General features: G+C 30.4%; 1 protein-coding gene across 50 annotated transcripts in view; it reads left to right on the top strand.

Moving 5' to 3' along the window:
- LOC145294072 (uncharacterized) overlaps positions 1-20,486 on the top strand; it is a 616,260-nt gene that overhangs the window by 583,934 nt on the left and 11,840 nt on the right. For all 50 annotated transcript variants that reach the window (XM_080141108.1, XM_080141084.1, XM_080141083.1 and 47 more), the window contains 2 exons: positions 633-761; positions 13,849-13,909. In XM_080141108.1, coding sequence (XP_079997234.1) covers positions 633-761; positions 13,849-13,909 — 190 coding nt within the window. The remainder of the gene's footprint in view (positions 1-632; positions 762-13,848; positions 13,910-20,486) is intronic.

The following is a 20,486-nucleotide window of genomic DNA, read 5'->3' as shown; positions in this document are numbered from 1 at the left end:
ATCTTATAGGTTTTATAGAATCACTCCCATATCCAGTCAAGTGTTTTTGAGTGCTATTTTTATTTATTTATTTTTTGGGAGGAGGAGAGAAGAAAGGAATGTCCTGAAAATGATATTGACATTAGGGGACAGATCTTTTATTAGCCCCTTCTCTTGTTAAACACCCAGCATTATAAGCTGAAGGATCAAGGTTAAGTGGAGTCATCTTGGGAAATAGTTGTGCCCTTTCTTATATTTCAGTGTAGTATCTAACGAAGGAAGCCTGTGGGTCATTCTCAACTCTGGTTGACCACTTTACTTTTCCTTTTTATTTTTAGTATTGTTTCGATTATTTGCACTACTAATTCTCAAAATTAAACGTAAAAATAACAACCAAAACTAATAGATCAAATGATCCAAATTATCAATCTTTGTCTCAAAAATTCTGATACATAGATACTTGGCTTCATTTGATTCATACTTACGTAATAGAACTTTTCTTTTTAATATTGCAACATCACAAAAAAAATATATATTTTTTGTACATTTTTTTATCTACTTCTCTTTCTCTCTCACTAATCTTTTTGCTAATGGAGTCTTCCCAAAATTAACTCAAAACTTTTCTTCTAACACACGTCTCTGCTCTGGTCCAGTCGTAAAGTCCAAAGTTGTAATTGATTCTATCGACTCTGATGAGGATGAAATCATTGAGTTCTTTGACTGTGCTCAACATTTTGGGGATTTTCCACAGTCAGTTGATGGAGATGAGGACAAAGTAAAAGGTTTGCAGAAAAAAAATACTGTCTTATGATTGGTGGAAATTTATTTTTGCTGGCCCATCAATAACTTTAGCTTTTTAGTCACAAATCCAAGGTACCAGTGTCCTTTTTCCAGAAACAAAAACCTATTTTATTTTTATAAAAACATAATCTCAAGTTAACACACAGTGTATGTATGTATATATATATATATATATATATATATATATATATATATATATATATATATATATATATATAAGAAACAAACCGAGTTATGTGTTTATCCACGTTTCGCTTTTATTTCAAGACTTCCTCTGGATGAATGATTTAAAGATGAAACGTTGATAAACACATAATTTAGTTTGTTCCTTTTTTTATTTCTCTATTTCGTTAGAATACTATTTTCATTATATATATATATATATATATATATATATATATATATATATGCCTGGATCTAATATCCATTTTTTTTTTTTTTTTTTTTTTTTCAAATTTTTAATAAAAAAAAAACTAAAAATGATTTAAATAAATTCTGAATAAGCTTTAATTTGTAATATCGATTTTCTCTTTCTTGTTCAGTATTTGCTGTTTAGTGAATGCCTCTTATTTAGGTGATTGCACCTAAATAAGAGGTATTCGCTGAACAACAAATACTAGTTAATTACTAAAATACCCTTTACCAAAACAAATATGCAATATCAGGAAGTTTCATTGGGTGTCCTGCTGGCTTTGCAGATCAAGAGCAGTCTTAAAGCATTTCCATAAATAATGACAATAGTCTGGTGCACCAGGCTGTTGTACATGGTGGGTCCTATCGCCCCACTTGTCTCCATGGTGATCTGTTGAAACACAGACTTGTCGAGAGGACCAGTATATTTTTATTAGCTGCGACCAACAGTCCATTGTATCACATTGCTTTTTTGATGACACAGTACAAACGCAAGGGTCAAACTTTCTGTTGACTAAAGAAGGTAATTTTCAGTGAGATTATTGAATAAAAATATGAATGATGTGTTAATAATCTGAAAGAAAAACGTTATAATTTAATCCTTGTGATGCGTTTAAATAATAACAATATGCATGAAATAAATTACGATCGTTTAAAATGCCCTTTCTACAAACCAGCAAAACCTTTTGTAACGACCTGGTAATACTTAAAACAATGTAAACAAGCGTTCTTTGGTTTAATGCAGCCAGGTTCCTTAATTTACTGCAATGTTATAGGAAAGATAATCTCTTGTCTTACTGTAAAATAAATTAGATCTAAAAAAAAATATTTAAAACTTTATGATATTACTAGCCGGTTGCCCTGTCGTAAAATGCATTTAAATATGATAGTTTAATTTATGCATTCGTTATTATTGAGACAATTCTCCATTGATTATTATATTGAACCGAATCAAAACTAAAAAAATATGTATGAATTGGGTTACATCAGCTAGAATTGAAACCAAAACATACAACTTTCCACCCTTGTTCTTTAGCCTTTGAGCACAAACACACATAAAAAAATTTCATCTGTCATTCCTTTTTTAGAATATGGAATCACTCAATCATTGAAGACAAGATTCAAACAATCAAGCAGGCATATTTATATATGTATATATGTATGCATATATACATATATCTCATTCAAACATGGTAGTTTTTGAATATATGGTTAAGTGGCAGTTTTAGTCATTTAGAACTGCTTTAAAGCTTCACCGGTCACGCATTTTTCGACCAAATTTGAAACCGTTCTCGGCTATAATGTGACAAAACTTTTTTTCAATTTTCGTTCAGTAAAACAAGTTCTTATGAATTTTCTGATGTTCAAAATCGTAAAAAATATGTAAGGAGGTGAATGACGCTTTTTATGACTGGTTTTTATAGCAACCACGTCACTTCAGTGACTACTGTTACTACTAATTCACTACTGTCGCAGAAAGAGAAGTAACAAGTGAAACAGAGAGAATGAAAGCATGAAAGGGAGATAATTGGGGGGATTTTATTGAAAGCTGACGAGTGCTATACATTGGTATTACATATGTGTTTATGGGGCAAACAAATAAACTGAAATTAAACAAAGAATAAGTGAATTTATTGGAAGCCTGGAAAAATCATGGATTACAATGGGAAAATGTAAGCTTGAAAAATAAGATGGTTAAGCTTAAACATGGAAAGGTAAAGGACTAGTTGTTAAAACTGGAAAAGAAAAGGACAAGATATTCTAGTAAAAACTATAATAAATTTATAACTTAAAATATTGCAGCGTTAAGAATTTTTTTAAAATTCAATTTATAACATTATATAATCAGTTCTTAATGCTGCAATATTTTAAGCTATAAATTTATTATATTTTTTACTTGAATATCTTGTCCTTTTCTTTTCCCGTTTTAACAATTAGTCCTTTACTTTTCCATATTTAAGCTTAACCATATTACTTTTCATGCTCGCATTTTTCTATTGTAATCCATATATATGACTTCACCTGTCATTCTTAATTTAAAAGATAGAATTGCCCGGTTGTTGAAGAAAAGATGCAAGAAAGCAAGCAATGTTCACAAAGTTTTATAATTATATAGATTAAATCAATTTCAGTAAGTCTCTGAAAAGACTGGAACAGTCATTTAAAATAACTGCTTGATAGCGTTGTTATGCAATTCAAAAAAAGAAAGATGCAGTCAGGATTGGCATGAATGTGTTTCTTCAACGTTACTTGTACATTGGGTGCTCGTGTAGACTGGTGATCTTTTAAATCTACACATTTCAGGTGAAAATATTATTACATGCTTGCATGTCATGTCGAAATTAGTATAAATTCCAAAAATTATGAAAAATAATCCAGTAGAAAAATAATTTCAAGTAAAAATAAAGTTTGAATTTTATTGTATGTTTTAATGTGGAATGGTTGTGCAACCAATTCGGTACAACAAACTGACTTATCTCCCTTGACTTAAATTAAGGGTCTGCCATTTTTAAACAAAACATAATTGTGGATGATTTTTTGTTAAAAAAAAAAAAAAAAAAAAAACATCTAGCACATCTTATTGATCATTTTTTGGAATTTATACTAATTTTGACAACACATAAGTATGTAATAATGTTTTCACCTGAATTGTGTTGCTTTAAAAGATCACTAATCTAAATAAGCGGCAAACATTGTCTTCTTCACAAGATCCTCATCATGTGTACAAATGAATACATTGTCAACAATCCGTAAAAATGGTGTTGGAGAATTCTCCATCAAATGAAAGTAAAGTTTAATTTGATTGGCCCTGAAAGCTGGCAATATGTTGGATATGATCGGAGAATAATTTCAAAATGAAATGAAGTCACTTGAATTTTGTATGCTGGTAGTTTATAAAAAGTGTTCAATAATGATATCCCTCACCCACTTTTCATAGCAGTAGAATAACGAAACTTGGCACAGTTATTAATCTTTCTCTACGTAGAAACCATTCAGAGTTGTGCATTTATCGCATCGTGTAATGCAGCTCTAGAAACCATTCTTGTAGAACACCTCAGGTTGGTCCTCCAGCCACTATGTGACTTAAGAAATCACGGCTGCACTATCTAAAAAATTTTTCTTTTCAAAAACAACTTTATGGCTAGAAAGAGCTGAAAATCAGAGGGTGCAAGGTCAAAAGAGTAGGGACGGATGGGTGAAAATTTTATAGCCACATGCCCGTGTTTTTGATCTGATGGCATTTGTATTGTGAATCGGATCATTGTCTTGGAAGAGGATAACTTTACTGGTCTTGCCCTGCCTCTTGATTTTCACAGCTTTTCTTCATTTCCTCAAAAGTGAAACATAATAGACTCTTGTAATTGTGGTACCATTTGCCAGAAAATCTGTCATCACTACTCCATCCTGGTCTCAGAATATTGTGAACATGACCATGCCAGCAGAGGGCTGCATCTTGCCTTCTTTGAAGGTAGTGAGTTGAAGTGCTTTCACTACATTGACTGGTCTTTAGTCTCTGGATCATAGTAATAGACACAGGTTTCATCCTGTGTAATCAGTTTTTTGAAAAATTTTGATTCGTCTTCTTGGCCCATCTCCAAATTCATCCTCAAGCACCCAATGTGTTCGCAATACCAAAAGATGAGGCTTCATAATTTGTGTATTGATTTTTTTTTTTTTTTTCTGACTATTAACCTCATCTTCATTGTTGTTTCACCCACCTTTTGGCCAACTATTCCTCTGGCCTTTTTTCAGGTGGCAAGGGGATTAAAAAAAAAATTTTTTTAATTAATATATAATACCATTTGTAGTGGGTAGAGGTGTTGAGTCTCTAGGGTTCCAGGTTGGCATTGTCTGAAGCTAGAGGATTAGTTGGCCAAAACGTGGTGAGACAACTATGGAAGGCAGTAATTACTGGGGATACAGTTGCAAGATTTAACATTCCCATCTCGTCGTGGTTAATCACCTGAAGAAGGCCAGAGGAATGGTTGGCCGAAATGTGGTGAAACAACTATGAAGATGAAGATAACAATTCACAAAAAAAAAAAATCAGTATACGTTCTCACTCTTCTGGAAAGGTGTCAGTTTATAGTTGGTGTTGGATTAATTTTCTGGTGTTGGTGTGCATGACAGTATTGAATGGCTTTCCTTCCTATCAATATTTAATCAATAACATTTTCGTAATTTACACCTGCATCTACTTGTATGTGTATCAACATTTATGAGATTGTTCTCCATTTCGGGGGGGGGGGGGTTCACTCTTTCCAATTTAACTTTGATTATTCTTAATTTTCCAAGATTAATTGTAAAATAATATTTTAAAAAATATTTATTGTAATTTTTATCACTTTAAAATTCTAAATTGTTCACTGTAATACAGGTTTATTAAATGCAATACACTTTCATTTAAATTATGTCTGTGTTTATTACAGCCTGGAGTTAATACTTATCTATATGGTTCTCCATGCACGCATCTATAAATAAATATAGACTATATGAATTTATTTATCAGTTCAATAAGGAAAAAACATCATTTAGAAAGAGGGGCTATGGAAGCACTTTATATATATATATATATATATAAATTATTTTTCATACCTACAGACACTAGTGTTTCATCCTTTCAGAAATCATCAGTGCAGGGTGTCACGATTACCGATGGTCAGGAGATTCAAACCTGACTACGGAGCTATCTCTGACTTCATTAGCACGGAACAAACTGTTCGGCCAACGTTAACCACAAGAAATATAGTTGAAATTAAATTTATATGAAGCATAAATGTCATTCAAGAAGGCCGAAAGTGATCTTATGATTATAACATCATAATCTGCACACATGGGCTTAAGTGACCGACTTTAATTTCAACATAAAGTGCTTGAAAATAAGAACTGATTTCTTAAGGGAGCTGACATGATATATATCATATTAGTCGGTCAGCTGACCTTGTGTGCAAGATTATAATTTCCTGTTACTTGATTACTCTAAGATCTAAACTGCTTTATTGATGTCAAAATTTCTCATAATTCTGTGGTGATGAATGATGGCCCTGAGGTATGTTCCTTGCTAATGGAATGGAAAACAGCACTAACCCTATTCGGGTTTAACCAACTTCCTCCACAGGAATTCTCAAGCAGTCCCCAGTCACATGTATATCCCCATTAGGGGAGATAACAACGTTAGGTTTTTGCAACTCTTGCAGGGAGGTGTTGACATCCTCCTACATACAGCGCCTGAATTTTCCAAATTGGTCACCCATTTCAGTAAACCAGGCTCAACGTTGTTCAATTTTCGTGATCTGATGGGAACTGGTGTGTCAACATGATTATGCTTGCTAATGGAACCAGAGGTGACATTGTTGTGGGATTCAAATCTTTCAACCAGCGTTGATTGTCATCTCCTACACTGATGATTGTATAAGCATGAAACAACTATTGAATTATATATTTGTTAAATAAAAGCGATTTTCAGGGCTTATAAGTCTTAATGTACAGTCTCAAGGAGCTTTAAGCAAAACAGCTAGTGGGGTCTACTGAATGGGGTAAAAGAATCCACATTGAAGTTAGAAGCTCAACTCGAGTAACGTATTACTTAGTTTGATATTTGGCCACATGAAGTAATTAATGTTAAAGAAACAAAATTATTATTTTTCTCAACAGTACGAAGATCAAATTTATTTCGCGAAATTTTGTTATTTTTTTGTTTGTTTTTTTTAGATACATCTTAGAAAAATTAATAAATAAATAAAAACAAATAAATAAAACTTTGCCGTATCACCTCAAAAACCCTATCGATGATGTTGAATGAAAGTGCTTTTCAGTCTTTTGCAATATAAATACATTTTCTCAACAATAAGAAGATAACATTTATTTTCCTAAATTCAGTTTTGGATTTTACTTTTTAAAATTTTTTAATTTTATATTGGAATTTTTTTAATTGTACTTTTTTCTTTAAACGAAATAAATTAAATATGAAAATCAGTTTTTTTTATTTAGATAAATAGATAAATCTTAAAAAAATAAATAAAAACAAACAAATTAAAAAGAAACAAAAACTTCCCTGTATCACTTTTCTCTCCTTATTCTAATGGACACTGATATCTCTGAAACTGTTTTACTCCTTTCTATCTCTCTCAACACATTCACATGTTTTATTGCACTGTAATCACTGAGGGATCAATCTGTTGAATTATTTTATTTTTTTATTTTATTTTTTTATTTTTCTTTCATCTTCTTGGAATGGCTTTCCTTTTCTTTTTCATAGTCTTTTATCATAAATTACAATTTTTAAAAAAGTGGGTAGATAATTGCTCAGGGCTTCCTTTCTGGCATGTTTGATCGTTGGTTCAAATTGGCTTTCTTTAGGGGAAAGAAAATAATTTATTTTCATTGAAATATTTAGCATGCAATTTCAAAATAATTATTTTTATTATATTTAATTTATAAATAAAAAAAGGGGAGTTGAAAATGTTTAATTGTGGAAAATGATTCTTTTTTTTTAAGGTAAGTAATTTGTTTGAAACCGGAAAACACTTTTAAATATAATTTGATTTTTTTTTTTTTTTCCTTTTTTTTCTTTTCGTTTTCTATTATTATTAATATTGCTTTTTACTTTTTATACTTGCCTTTTTTTGTTTTATTTTTATCCGATTACTTTTCATTCATAAATAAGCTTTGATTTTATTTCCAGAGTTCTTACTCCACCCCGCCTAACATATCATTCAATATTTGAATGGTTAATCTAATAGTAAACATTAATAGAAAAGGCTTTAAGATTTTTTAATAGTAGTAGTAGCAACAGTAGTAGTAGTAGTAGTAGTAGTAGTAGTAGTATTGCTTTCAGTAGTTGAATTTTGTTAGACTTATTTTTTAGAGTTTTTTTTTTTTTTTTTTTTTTTAGTTTTTTGTTTTGCTTTTTTACAAGTTACACACAAAAAAAAATCAACCAGCAGTAACGAGATGAAAGAATCCACTGCTAAAAAATCTATTTTCCAAAATATACAAGCAAGAACTCGTGAAAGATTTCAAAGGACATGCAGTAATCATTAGGGCTATGACAACAGAATATTTTTATCATTGTTTGGACTCTCGAGTATAGACGCAGTTAATTAACTGAGAAGCACATCACTCTATATAAAAGCATATAAGATACCAACGTATACACATTCAATACTCAAAAGAATATGCTGTTGTCCTAGCCCTAGTAATCGTATTATTGACATGATTCTTACATCTGATAGAAATATCTGAATAAGACAGTTTTAAGACTATTCTATGGTATCACAACTAGGCATATCAAAATTCCGGTAGTCATATGAGCACTAGGAATTACCATATTAAACAACTTCAGCTAATCTTCTAATGAATAAAATATTAAAAAAAAAAAACTTTTTTTTCACTAAAAATGGACACCTTTGAATTAACTATTTACTGCTTTAAAAAAATTGCAATAGGTATGAGGGTATTTATGAAGGCTGATAGCATTGTAGAAAAACTATCCTCTTGAAAGAAAGTATGAACAAAAACAAACTGAAGACAATATTTGGGTTAGGAATCTTCAGAAAATCTATTTTTCAAAAAATCAGTAAGTCCCCATATTTACTGATTCAATATGTGAAAGATCTTTTGAAAAAAAAGTAAAGATAAAATAAACGAATTTTGTAAAGATTCGTAACCTAACTACTGCATTCAATTGTTTTTGTTCATATTTGTCACCATTTGATTTTTTTTCTACATTGCTATCAGCCTTCATAAACACCTACATACTTGTCACCAGCAATGCTTCAAGCAAACTACATTTCTTTTTTTAACATTATAATAATCATAATAACGATATTCAACAAATAAAGCCTGGTGTATTTCTATAGCAAAATCCTTAAAGCCTAATTACAACGAATGCTTATATAAACTCCTGACCATTTGACAATCCTTTTCTTTTTGATTGCCATGCTGATTAATTGATAAACTGATTGATGATTGATTAGCTGCAATCATTTCAATAAACTCTACTTTAAGTCTTTTATATTTCTAGTTTTGTTCATTCATAATTTTATAATTAATGTTCAGTTTTTTTACATTAAAATTAACAATCCCCTGACATTCACTCCTAAATTGACACAGTAAAGATTAGCTGAAATCAAACAGTTTGAATAGATTTCTAAAACAAAACTATAAATAATCGTTTAATAATGAACGATAATTTTAATTCATGTTTTTCTTATTGTTGTGAATAAACAGGTTTCAAAATGTTTCACCTATTTTAGGAATCAATATCTCTGAAAAAATGACGCATTCATGCAATTTATATAATTGGAAAACGAAAATATTGAAATTTTTACTAAAATTGATTTGGGGGTTTCTATAAAATTTAGTAATCGTTTAAGTGTGTATATCTATTTATCTCTATGTATACGTGTGTGTGTGTGTGTGTATATATATATATATATATATATATATATATATATATATATATATATATATATATATGTAATTTCTCTTTGTCTGCCTGTTCGTTCCACCTACTTGACCAGTCTGGCTAAAATTTTGTGTGAACCTTTGTTATAAGGTTCATCAAACTAAGTATTATGGTATCCATTCAATGCACGATTAGGTATTGTGATTACCATCTAATGCAACAATGACTACAAATTTAACTGTAACCAATCAGCAATAAGTCAAATTGCTATAACTTTTGCCTGTTTTTCACAGACTAAAAAATCTAATACATTATGTGACAAAACGAAATAAGACAATGGTGGCGTGCTATTGCAAGGTAATCTGGTGACACTTGATAGTAGAAACGTCACAATATATATCACAAATTATAAAAAAATAATTAGATGCTTCATCATAGGTCATACAAGAACTAAATGCTATATGGGCGTAATAATGTATAGTATTTAAGTAACATATATATAATTCAATTAAATATTGTCTGTATCGAATCGATAAAGAATTTATGTGCTGATGGTGATATTTGTGTGATTATCAATTTGATCTCCTGCTGTGAAAGTGATAACAAATGAAAATTTCTGAAAATATGTACGCTACGAGAAATATACACTGTGTGTCAAATTATTAACGAGATAACATTTTTTTACCAGTTTCAGAAACTTACCGGTAGTTTTGTATCAAAAGCTTCGGAAACGTTGCCAATGATGAGCTGCGCATACTGTGAAATTTTTATACTGTTCCGTGCAATGTAAACAACTTGTCATCGTAATTGCTGAATCCACAGTATTTGAGTTGCATCAAATTATTAACAAGGCAGTTTGTTTCGTCAATAAAATGGGCTGTAAACGTGGTTTGAGTAGTTCTGAAAAGAGTACTATTACAGAACAGCTAGCAAAAGCTACCCTCGAAATATCGAAAACGATAGGAATGTACCATCAAACTGTGAAGAACTTTGTCAAAGACCCTACAAAGGTACGTAAGAGAGCTGATGAAGGTAAATCTAGAGTTGTTTCACGCCGTTCTCTACTCCAAATTAGACGTGAAGTTGTTAAGAACCCTGGGCAGACAAGTCGAGAAGTCTTTGACCAAGCCGGATTGAAAAATGTCTCAGAAAGTAGTCGATGTCACCTTTTGAAAGAAGTGGCAAAGTCTGTTAAGCCTGTGACAAAGCCTCCATTAAAGCAACATTGCATACAAAACCGATTGAAATGGACAGAGGACAACATGAAAACGGATTTTTCCAAAGCTTTGTTCATGGAGGAAGTGCATGTCACTCTTGATGGCCTAGATGGCTGGAGCAAAGGATCGGTCCTAGATGGATGACATCGTCATCAACATTTAAGGCACCAACAAGGTGGTGGTGGGATAATGATTTGGGCTGGGATTATCGGAGGTACTTTAGTTGGCCCATGGAGAGTCCCAGAAGGTGTAAAAATTGCGTCAAATGCTTACATAGCTTTTCTGAAGGAGCACTTTGAACCATTGCTGAAGAAGCAAAGGTTGATGTTCAGAAGAACCATTATTTTTATGCAGGATAATGCTTCCTCACATGCAGCAAACAAAAGCAAAGAGTATTTGCAACAACTGGGGTTCTCTGGTTTACAGAAAATGGAGTGGCCTGTGAATTCACCAGATTTAAACCCAATTGAGAACCTTTGGAGTATCATGAAGTGACGCCTCTATGCAAGTGGACGCCAATTTAAGAGCAAAGATGAGTTGTGGGATACTCTCCAAGAGGTATCGCAAGGAATAACTGTTGACGAAATCACAAATTTGACTAATTCTGTGGAACAACGTCTTTTACAAATCATTCAAAAAAAGGATTGCGTATACCCTAGTAATTATGTCAACGTAGAAATTGCTATGTAGTTATTGTGTTCTGAGCATTTTTCCTAGTTCATTTAATGTTTGAATATTATTTCAATAAACAAGTTATGGGTACATTGTTTTTTCTCAACCTCGTTAATAACTTGAAACACTGAAATAAACAGATATTCCTATCTTCTGCCATAGTTTTGCTAATACTGCTTTAAATATTTTTATTTTCTGACTGGAGTAACGGAATAGTATTGTAAGTACTTTCTCAAAGTTTCATGGATTTTTATTCACTCGTTCCTTAAATATTTAAAAAAATGTAAACTCATTAATAATTTGATACGTAGTGTAGTTATGGTTGAAATTTTCAGAGTATGCTTACAAAATATTGATTATGCAATGAATGTTGTATTTTATTGTGTTATAATATATGAACTCTGTTTGACTTTACCTGTTAACCATTGGGCTTTATTTATATCCTGGAAATTTGTAAATTTTTATTTATTTATCTTTTTTTTTTTTTTTTTAAAAGTTTTATACAATCTCCTTGCAATATAACTAAAGTTATATTTATTGAACTAAGCTTTTCTTTTATATATTCCAAGTTAAAAACATCCAAAAGTAAAAACCATTGAATTTCAACAAGGTTGTTGATAGTGCTCAATAAAAAGTGGAAGATAAACAACAAAATTACCATAAGTCGCTACAAGAAATTTACTGTTTCAGTCTTAAAAGACATCATCAGGCAAAAAAAAAAAAAACTCTGGTCCTATTCGAGGTCAATCATTTAATGATAATGTAAATCAAATTAAAAGAATGGAGGCCAAATAAAAAAATTGAAAAAAGAAAAATGAAGAGATCTCTTGTCACCTGACGATGTCGAATGATATATATATATATATATATATATATATATATATATATATATATATGCTTGCAGAAAAATCATACTAAGACCTAAAAGAAATGCCTTCTGCCTGTCAAAAAATATAGGTTCTAATATAGTTTCAACAATCTATAAGTGAAATAATTAGTGGGATCTACGGTGTGCAAAGGACTCACATTGAAGCTGACCTGGATGTACAGTTAAACCTATTTAAGATTTTCAGCTGCCTATTACATATCTTGTAATGCACATGCTATTTGGTCATCATACATCATCACACTATTGAAGCAATTTCTACAGCTATATACCTAGAAAATAAAGCTGTTTAACCTGACATAGCAATATGGGATAAGAATGAACCATAATAGAAGTTAGTGTTTCGAATGATACTGGATTAAACAGACCTGTGGGGGGGGATGTATGACGAAATACCAAAGTCTTATGTACAATATGAAAAGAAACTGGAATCTTAGGAAGATTTTCATCATTCCAGTAATTACAAGAGCACCCAAACTCATGAAAAGGAATTTCAAAAACTATGTGGCACATGTACCCAGTGAACCAAGTGTTAGAGAGATACAAACAATTGCACTTAAAGGGACACTTAGAATCTTAATAAGATCTCTCGGTTGGAATGTGTAAGATAGTGGGTGAATGTCTGGCATCCAGTAAAATGCTTCATCCTCAGCTAGAACAAAACGATATGAGAATTGAAAAAAAATTGTTCTGACAGTTTAAAGAGTGTCATTTCGTATCTTGGAGTATGTACGATCACAGTCATTGGTCATTTGTTTCAAAAGCAATTTTTGACTGAGTGCAAGAAACTGGAGGAAGCTTGATGTCAATTGTTTGAAAACTCTTTTATCACTTAGACGGTTGTTAGACAATAAATGGTGTACACGTTGAACATTTGTAAAAAGTTAAACATCATAAATCGTTTCAAGATTTGGTAAAACTTATAAATCTAAGCATGTTTTTCTTTTACAATAAATGCTTAAATCGTGTCTATCATTGAGTAGTTTTTGAGATATTGAATTTCAAAAGTGCATTAAAAATTTTGAAACCTTTAGTACAATGAAATGTTTTGGTATTTAGTCACACTACATGTTTCTTTTATGACTTTATATATAACCACAGGATTGACATTAATGAATGCTTTGGTAATGTGTAAACAATGGCCTAGAAAGAAATTGATCACTGAGTTCTTAGAATGCATCCAATAAGTCTTGTAAACAATGTTTATGACAATTATTTCGTGCAGACTAAAGAAATAACAATATGCCAACATGTCATGAAGCTTGCTGACAATTTCGAAATTCAATTCAATAAAAGGATTTTTTTTTTTTTTTTTTTTTTCAGTTTTTACATAAAACTTAAACTCAGCAGCCATTTTCTTTCTAGGCCGCTGTGTCTACAGATTACCAAATGGTTTTTATAAAAATTTTGTTTGAAAACGATTGTCATTGAAATCTGTTGAATAATTCAAAAAGTTGTTTGTGTTTTGTTAGAACGTGATGATGTTGATGTTGCTGCAGATTCAGATACTGATGACAGCACTCAAGCTACCAGGTAAATCACTGGTTCGCATCAATTTTTCTTCTTTTCCTCTGTTGACTTCCACCTATTCAAGGTGACAATAGTACAGTGGGTAAGGGAATACTGATAAGAAAGAATCGCAAAAAGTTTGTTTTGAATTTTCAAAATTATTTTTACTAAAAATAGTTAACTTGTTCTAAATTTTTTAAATTTTATTATTTTATCGATGTTTTCTCAATTTAAGAAAAACAAAAACAAAGTTATCCTGTATTATTTTTATTGGAATCCTTTCAGATGAGTAAGTTGTGTATTTATTTATTTTTTACGGATCGTCATCCTCATCTTGATAGTTGTTGTTTCACTGTGTTTTGGGGCCTGTGACGTGGTGGATAGGCATTAAGTCTCTCCAGTTGCAGGTGAACATTGTCTGAAGATCGTGGTTTCAATCCTTCCAAAGCAGGCCAGAGGATTAGTTGGCCAAAACGTGGTGAGGCAACAACAACTATGGAAGGCAGTAATTACTGGGGATACAGTTACAAAACTCAGCATTCCTATCCTGTGGCGGTTAATGACCTGAAGAAGGCCAGAGGATGAGTTGGGTGAAACGTGGTGAAACAACTATGAAGATGAGGATAACAGTCCACAAAAAATAAATAAATCCAAAAATTATCTTAGTTATTTTTTCTTTTGTCGTCTTTTAACTGAAGCATTAAAAAAAATCTATAAATACTGACACAACCTATGAATCTGAAACAATACCAGATAAATGTGACAACTTAAATAACAAATAAGGTTTTCTTTTTTAAGATAATCATTATCAGATAATTCTCAGTTTCCGTCTTTTGATGAAACTTCATAATAAAAAAATAATTAAAGAAAAACGTTCTTTATTATTAAACAGTGATTATCTCTCCTCAACCCTCCATGAAACAGAATAAACCTCCTGTCTTCCAACAGTTTCGTCCTGAAATTTTCAAAATATGAAACAACTTATTTGTAGGCTGCGTTTTCGTGTCTGGAAGGATCACCAAAAGGGCGCCTACCAGATTAAACAACAAACAACTTTAATTCCTGTAGGGGCGTAATGTTGAAATGCAATGCTTGAAAAGGACCTTACATGGTTTTATTCATTCAATAAAGGAAAAGGTCCAGCTGATTTTAAACTTTCTTCCCCCCACCCCACTTTTAAGTGAAATTTCTTAATACTTGGAAAAAATTCAACTGAAGAGTAAAAATAAATCTAAATATAAAATAGTTAAAATTTGCTGACCAAATTGTAATTAATTTTTGTGTATCATCTTCCAAACAAGTATACAATCCAATATTTTGTTTTTCTTATTCAATATTACATCTTTTCTTTTAACACGCCATCAATTGATGGAGGACTCAAATAAGATTTCTTTTAATCTGAATTTGCTTTCAGTTTGTCTGATTTAAAGTTGAGTTGTGTCAAAATTTATCATATATTTTTCCAGTAAAAAAAATTGGTATTTATGCAGAATAAGGACTGTACTATCATCAAAATTTTTCGAGCAGTTTATATAAATTGTCAAAAGGTGCCGAACAAATTTTTTCTTTTTTTTTTTTTTTTGCACTGGTCAATTTTTTTCAATAAAAAATATATTTTTCTTATTATTCAATGTAAAATCAATTAAGAAAAATGAAAACGATACAATGAATAATTATTACACAATTTTTATGAAACTTTAAGAAAATTCAAGTTCAAATGAAGAAATAAAACATTCATTGTAAGGTAAGTTTCATCAATAAATGTTTTTTACATAACAAACAAATGATAGCAAACAATTTCTTTTTAATGATTTTTTTTTTTGTCCAAATAAAGATAAATATTTAATTTTTTATAATTATCTAATGATAGCAAATAAATGTTTCCTTAAACGTTGTTGGTTGCTGCAATTTCATTGGCTCAGCATTCAGACGATAGTATGGTCCTTATTTTGCATTAGTTGCAAAACAACATCTAATACATAATCATCTGTTCAATATGTGAAAGCTGTTCATCAACGTGATTAACATAACTTATTATTTTCAATTAATAAAGAAAATAAAACAAACTTTTTGCCTTGAAATTACACTACATTACAGCTTTGCAATTTCTATTTTTCTAGCTTTGGGCCTTTGTGCTTCCTTTACACATCAATAAACAAAGTGTTAGATGAAGCTTCTTTTTTCTCCCTTGCTTTATAAGAAAAGTACATTTCTAGAATGTCATTTAGTTTTTCAGTTTTTTTTCACTTAAATTGCTGTATAATCAGTGATTCCCAACTTTTTGTTTTAGTATACACTAGTGATGGGACGATTCCAAGATTTTTCTTGATTCCAATACAATTACAGATTTCGAATTTTTTATAAATCTCTAAATATTTACTTATAAAATTGTTATTTTTTCCCTGATTAGTAAAAACACTTGTGGGAGTGGGGTGATCTATAGATTTTAGTTTTACTGGTAGTTCAAAATCGATAAATATTCATTTTATTATTACTACCAGCAGTGGAAGTTTTTAAAACAAAATCAATAAAAAAAATATAAAGAAATCATAGTTGACATTGGTAAATGGACATAATTTTTATGATTCTGATAATCGTCCCAACACTAGTCTACACCCCTCAAGAAATTTGCCTTCAACCTCACACCCCTTAAAATTTATATTGTGTTCGAGGAGTGATGTTGCTCATTTTAACTAATATTTTATCAAAATAAAATCGTAACTTTATTCTTTAATATAATTTGCAAGGAAAATCACATATATAACCAAGAAAAAAAATCATAAATATTGGAATGAACCTAAAAAAAAATGTGCATTACTTGAAATAGCACTAATAACTAAATAACAATAACTTGTTCAATGTTCTGAACTTAGTTAAATGCATGGTTGCATTAAATCTATTCAGCCATGTATTTAAGAGCCACTTAATAACAACACTTAACCCTAAGATAAAAACAAGAGATTTGTACATTGCAAAAAAAAACAAAAAAAACAAGAGTAACATATAACCAATACTCTGTTTTTTATCTAAACCTTTTCTCCCCTCTCACCCCTGGAATATTTTCCTGTAATCCCAGGGGGATGTGAGCACCCCAGATTGAGGACCTTCAAATCATTGGTATATGAGTTTGATCCCACTCAGACTATCATTCTTTAATGATCTATAAATGTGTATCAGATTAATGAGGTCAAATTAAATTTACATATGCGAGAACACTGGCACATTCCCTTGCATTTGGATAGAAACATTATGAAAATGTTCATGCATTCAAAAGACGAATATAATGAACAAAGAAATCTGAAACTTTTCAATACTCTCTTTACAACTCTGCCGTTATTATGAGTTTTCAAGAGCTACAGAATTTCTGGCAGAAGATCATATTTTGCTTTTAGGCGTTCATGTAGATTGGACTTTATAATAGAAAAGAAGACATAACAATACTCAGAGCATAAGTCAAGACTGCAAACATCTACCTGATTACGTAAGGATGGGCAAAAGTCTTATCTTCTCTATATTGTATGAAGTATTACCAAAGTTATGATATGGAAACGTTGCTAACTTACAATCTGTTTATCTGATCTAGATGAAATTCTTGCATGCTGGTTACTGTTTAGCAAAGAATGTCAGCTCTCTATATCAAATTTGGAAAAGTCAGAAGTTAAAATTCTATCCAAATTTCAACCATGACTGACCTTTTAAAGGATTTCATTAGCTACAGTAGGAATGATGAACAGAACCAAAGTTATCGTCAAAATTATGACTTTTCCATGAATTTGACCTTGGGATTAGATCCCCTAAAACTAAATCAGTTCTAAGTTGGACCATAACCGATACTTTGACCAAGGTTGGTTAAGCAATGTGGACGCCAAGCTATATACAAGCAATCCATCAAGCAAACTCGACAAAAAACATAACCTACTTGGTGGAGGTAAGAAGTCAAGTTTATAGAAAAGCTGTTATGCTTTGTTTTATTATCTAATTTGAACCGAACTGTTGATATCGGATACACTCCCCCATCTTAGGTTCAATGCATATTATTCTGCCAATTTTGCAGTTGTACTTGTTTATAACTTGATTTGTTAAACAGTTTCTGTTTCTCTCTTCTAAAAGATGAAGATGGCCTTAAATAATCAGCTGTTCATTTAAAATTTATTGAAATTATCGAAATGATCTTTTCATTATTTTACATGAATTCATATACATTGAAAAAGAAATTCATAATTTTTATAAAAGACAAAATTATTTCTATTATCCACTGTGCTATTTAAAAAAATGTTTGTTTATAATTATTTGATTGTTTTGTTTTTTTTCGATTTGTAATCTGTTATCTGTTACTGAATATATTTTCAACATTTCACTGTAGAATAGAATGTATTTAATTTTTTTTATTATTAGAGTATTGGTTATTTTTATTTATTTTTTTTTAATTGGTGCTGGACTCCCTCATCATGTTTAAATTAGGGTTGCCATATTTAGCATTTTCGGTTTTCTTAAATTCCTTATATACTATACATTGTAGTAGTATGAAAATATTTTCTTGAGGTAATCATCAGACCATTGCTTGATGATTTCCTTTGGGAATGAAACATAAATGTTGCTTTGTAGCTTACTTGCCATGTATATATTCTCATACTACTACCAAACCATACTCGCATATTGAGCACTGTTGAAGTAAATATTGAAAATATATATATACATAATATATTATATTCCTTTATAATATATGTGTATGTATATGAAATAATAATATATATATATAAGCTGATTGGAAAGTAACTTCTTATTATCAAATGCTTGTAATTTATTACTAAAATATAATTTGTACAAGAAATAAATATGAATCAAGTTTTATTTAGAATTCAATATGGGCATCAGCTTTCGCCACCAGCTTTTCAAGCCACCAGAAAATTAATTTAACTTCCATGTTGAAGGTAAATATCAATTGGCATCTGCAAACATGAAAGTTAAAATTAATTCTCAGGTGTCTTGTAAAGCTGGTAGCGAATGCTGGCACCCATATTGAATTCTTAATAAAATCTTGTGCTACACACTTTCCTATATTCATTTTTGTACAAATCATATTTTAGTAATAAACTACAAGCACTTAAAAATAGGGAGTCACTGTGTGTAAATATATATATATTTTTTTTTTTTATTTTTTTTATTTGATAAACAGTTACATATGGTCGCTATAAACAGCCATCTGTTTCAGTCAATGAGACTTTGTCAGGCGACCATGAACCCATCGACGCCACAAAGAAAAAAACCTTGTTGTGTTCATTAGTCCCGACTTTTGAACATCTCAAACATATATATATATATATATATACACACACACATTAGAAGAGAGTTAAAGAAATATAGAATTTTTTTTATTTTTTTAAGATTAGACTTATCAATATTTGTAAAGTTCAACAGAAGGTACATACAGCGCCTAGCCTTTCCAAATCTGATCTGGTACTGTCCAGGCTCAGCATTGCTTAACCTCTGTGATCTGGCGAGAACCGGTGTGTCAGTGTGATTGTGCAGTAGTCAACAGGTATGGTGGAACTTAAATATAATAATAGCAATTATAGACAATAAAAAGCTATATGTTGGTATGCATAGCATATATATATACATATATATATATCCGTGTGCTATGTTGGTATATATATATATATATATATATATATATATATATTTGTCAATGTAATAATGAAACACAGTTACAGGGGGTGTTATATGCTCGTTATACTGAGATATTTTGAAGCCTAATGCTACACACACATATTATAATGAAATAAAAATTACTTACAGTTAAGTTTACCAAATAATCCAAGATGGCAAAACTAAAGTATATTATAAATATTGAAGAGTTAATATTTATAAAGTGATCTCAACCAAGTGTAAAAGCTCAATAAAACCAAATAGGAAATTGAGCTTATAATAAGAACAAGTAGTTAATAAAACATGTTAAAAAAACATTTTGATAAAGAGTTTAAAACATTTAATTTTAAAAAGGAAGCACAAAATAAGGGGATAGTCCTTAATCCAGAGTTTCAAAGAAATACTTTCCTTCTCATCAGAGGGTAAGATTTAGCAAAATACGGGATCGGATTTTGCTTGCAAAAGTATTTAATGAAACTACAAGTAAGTCATAGATCTTACTTGGTAACAAATATTTCTGTAGAAATATATTTTCTTATAATATATATCAATCTTTATTTAAGAAGCTCAATGTAATTACAGAGCAATATAGAAAATAAATGACAAAAAGTTATATTTCAATATATATATATATATATATATATATATATATATATATATATATACTAAATCTAAAGTGAGATGCTCTTCCAGTACCTTTGCCACAATATTGACCTAGGATTATGCAATAATCATGTGATGTTGGAAATCATTATGCATTAATCATGTCATGTTGGATATCGTTATGCATTAATCATGTCATGTTGGAAATCGTTATGCATTAATCATGTCATGTTGGAAATCATTATGCATTAATCATGTCATGTTGGAAATCATTATGCATTAATCATGTCATGTTGGATATCATTATGCATTAATCATGTCATGTTGGATATCATTATGCATTAATCAT

This window comes from Euprymna scolopes, chromosome 15 (genome assembly GCF_053919585.1).
Source record: "Euprymna scolopes isolate OS-2025 chromosome 15, ASM5391958v1, whole genome shotgun sequence".
Classification (NCBI taxonomy): domain Eukaryota; kingdom Metazoa; phylum Mollusca; class Cephalopoda; order Sepiida; family Sepiolidae; genus Euprymna; species Euprymna scolopes.
The sequence above is the reverse complement of the archived record's forward strand: the minus strand, read 5'-3'. Positions and strand labels throughout refer to the sequence as shown.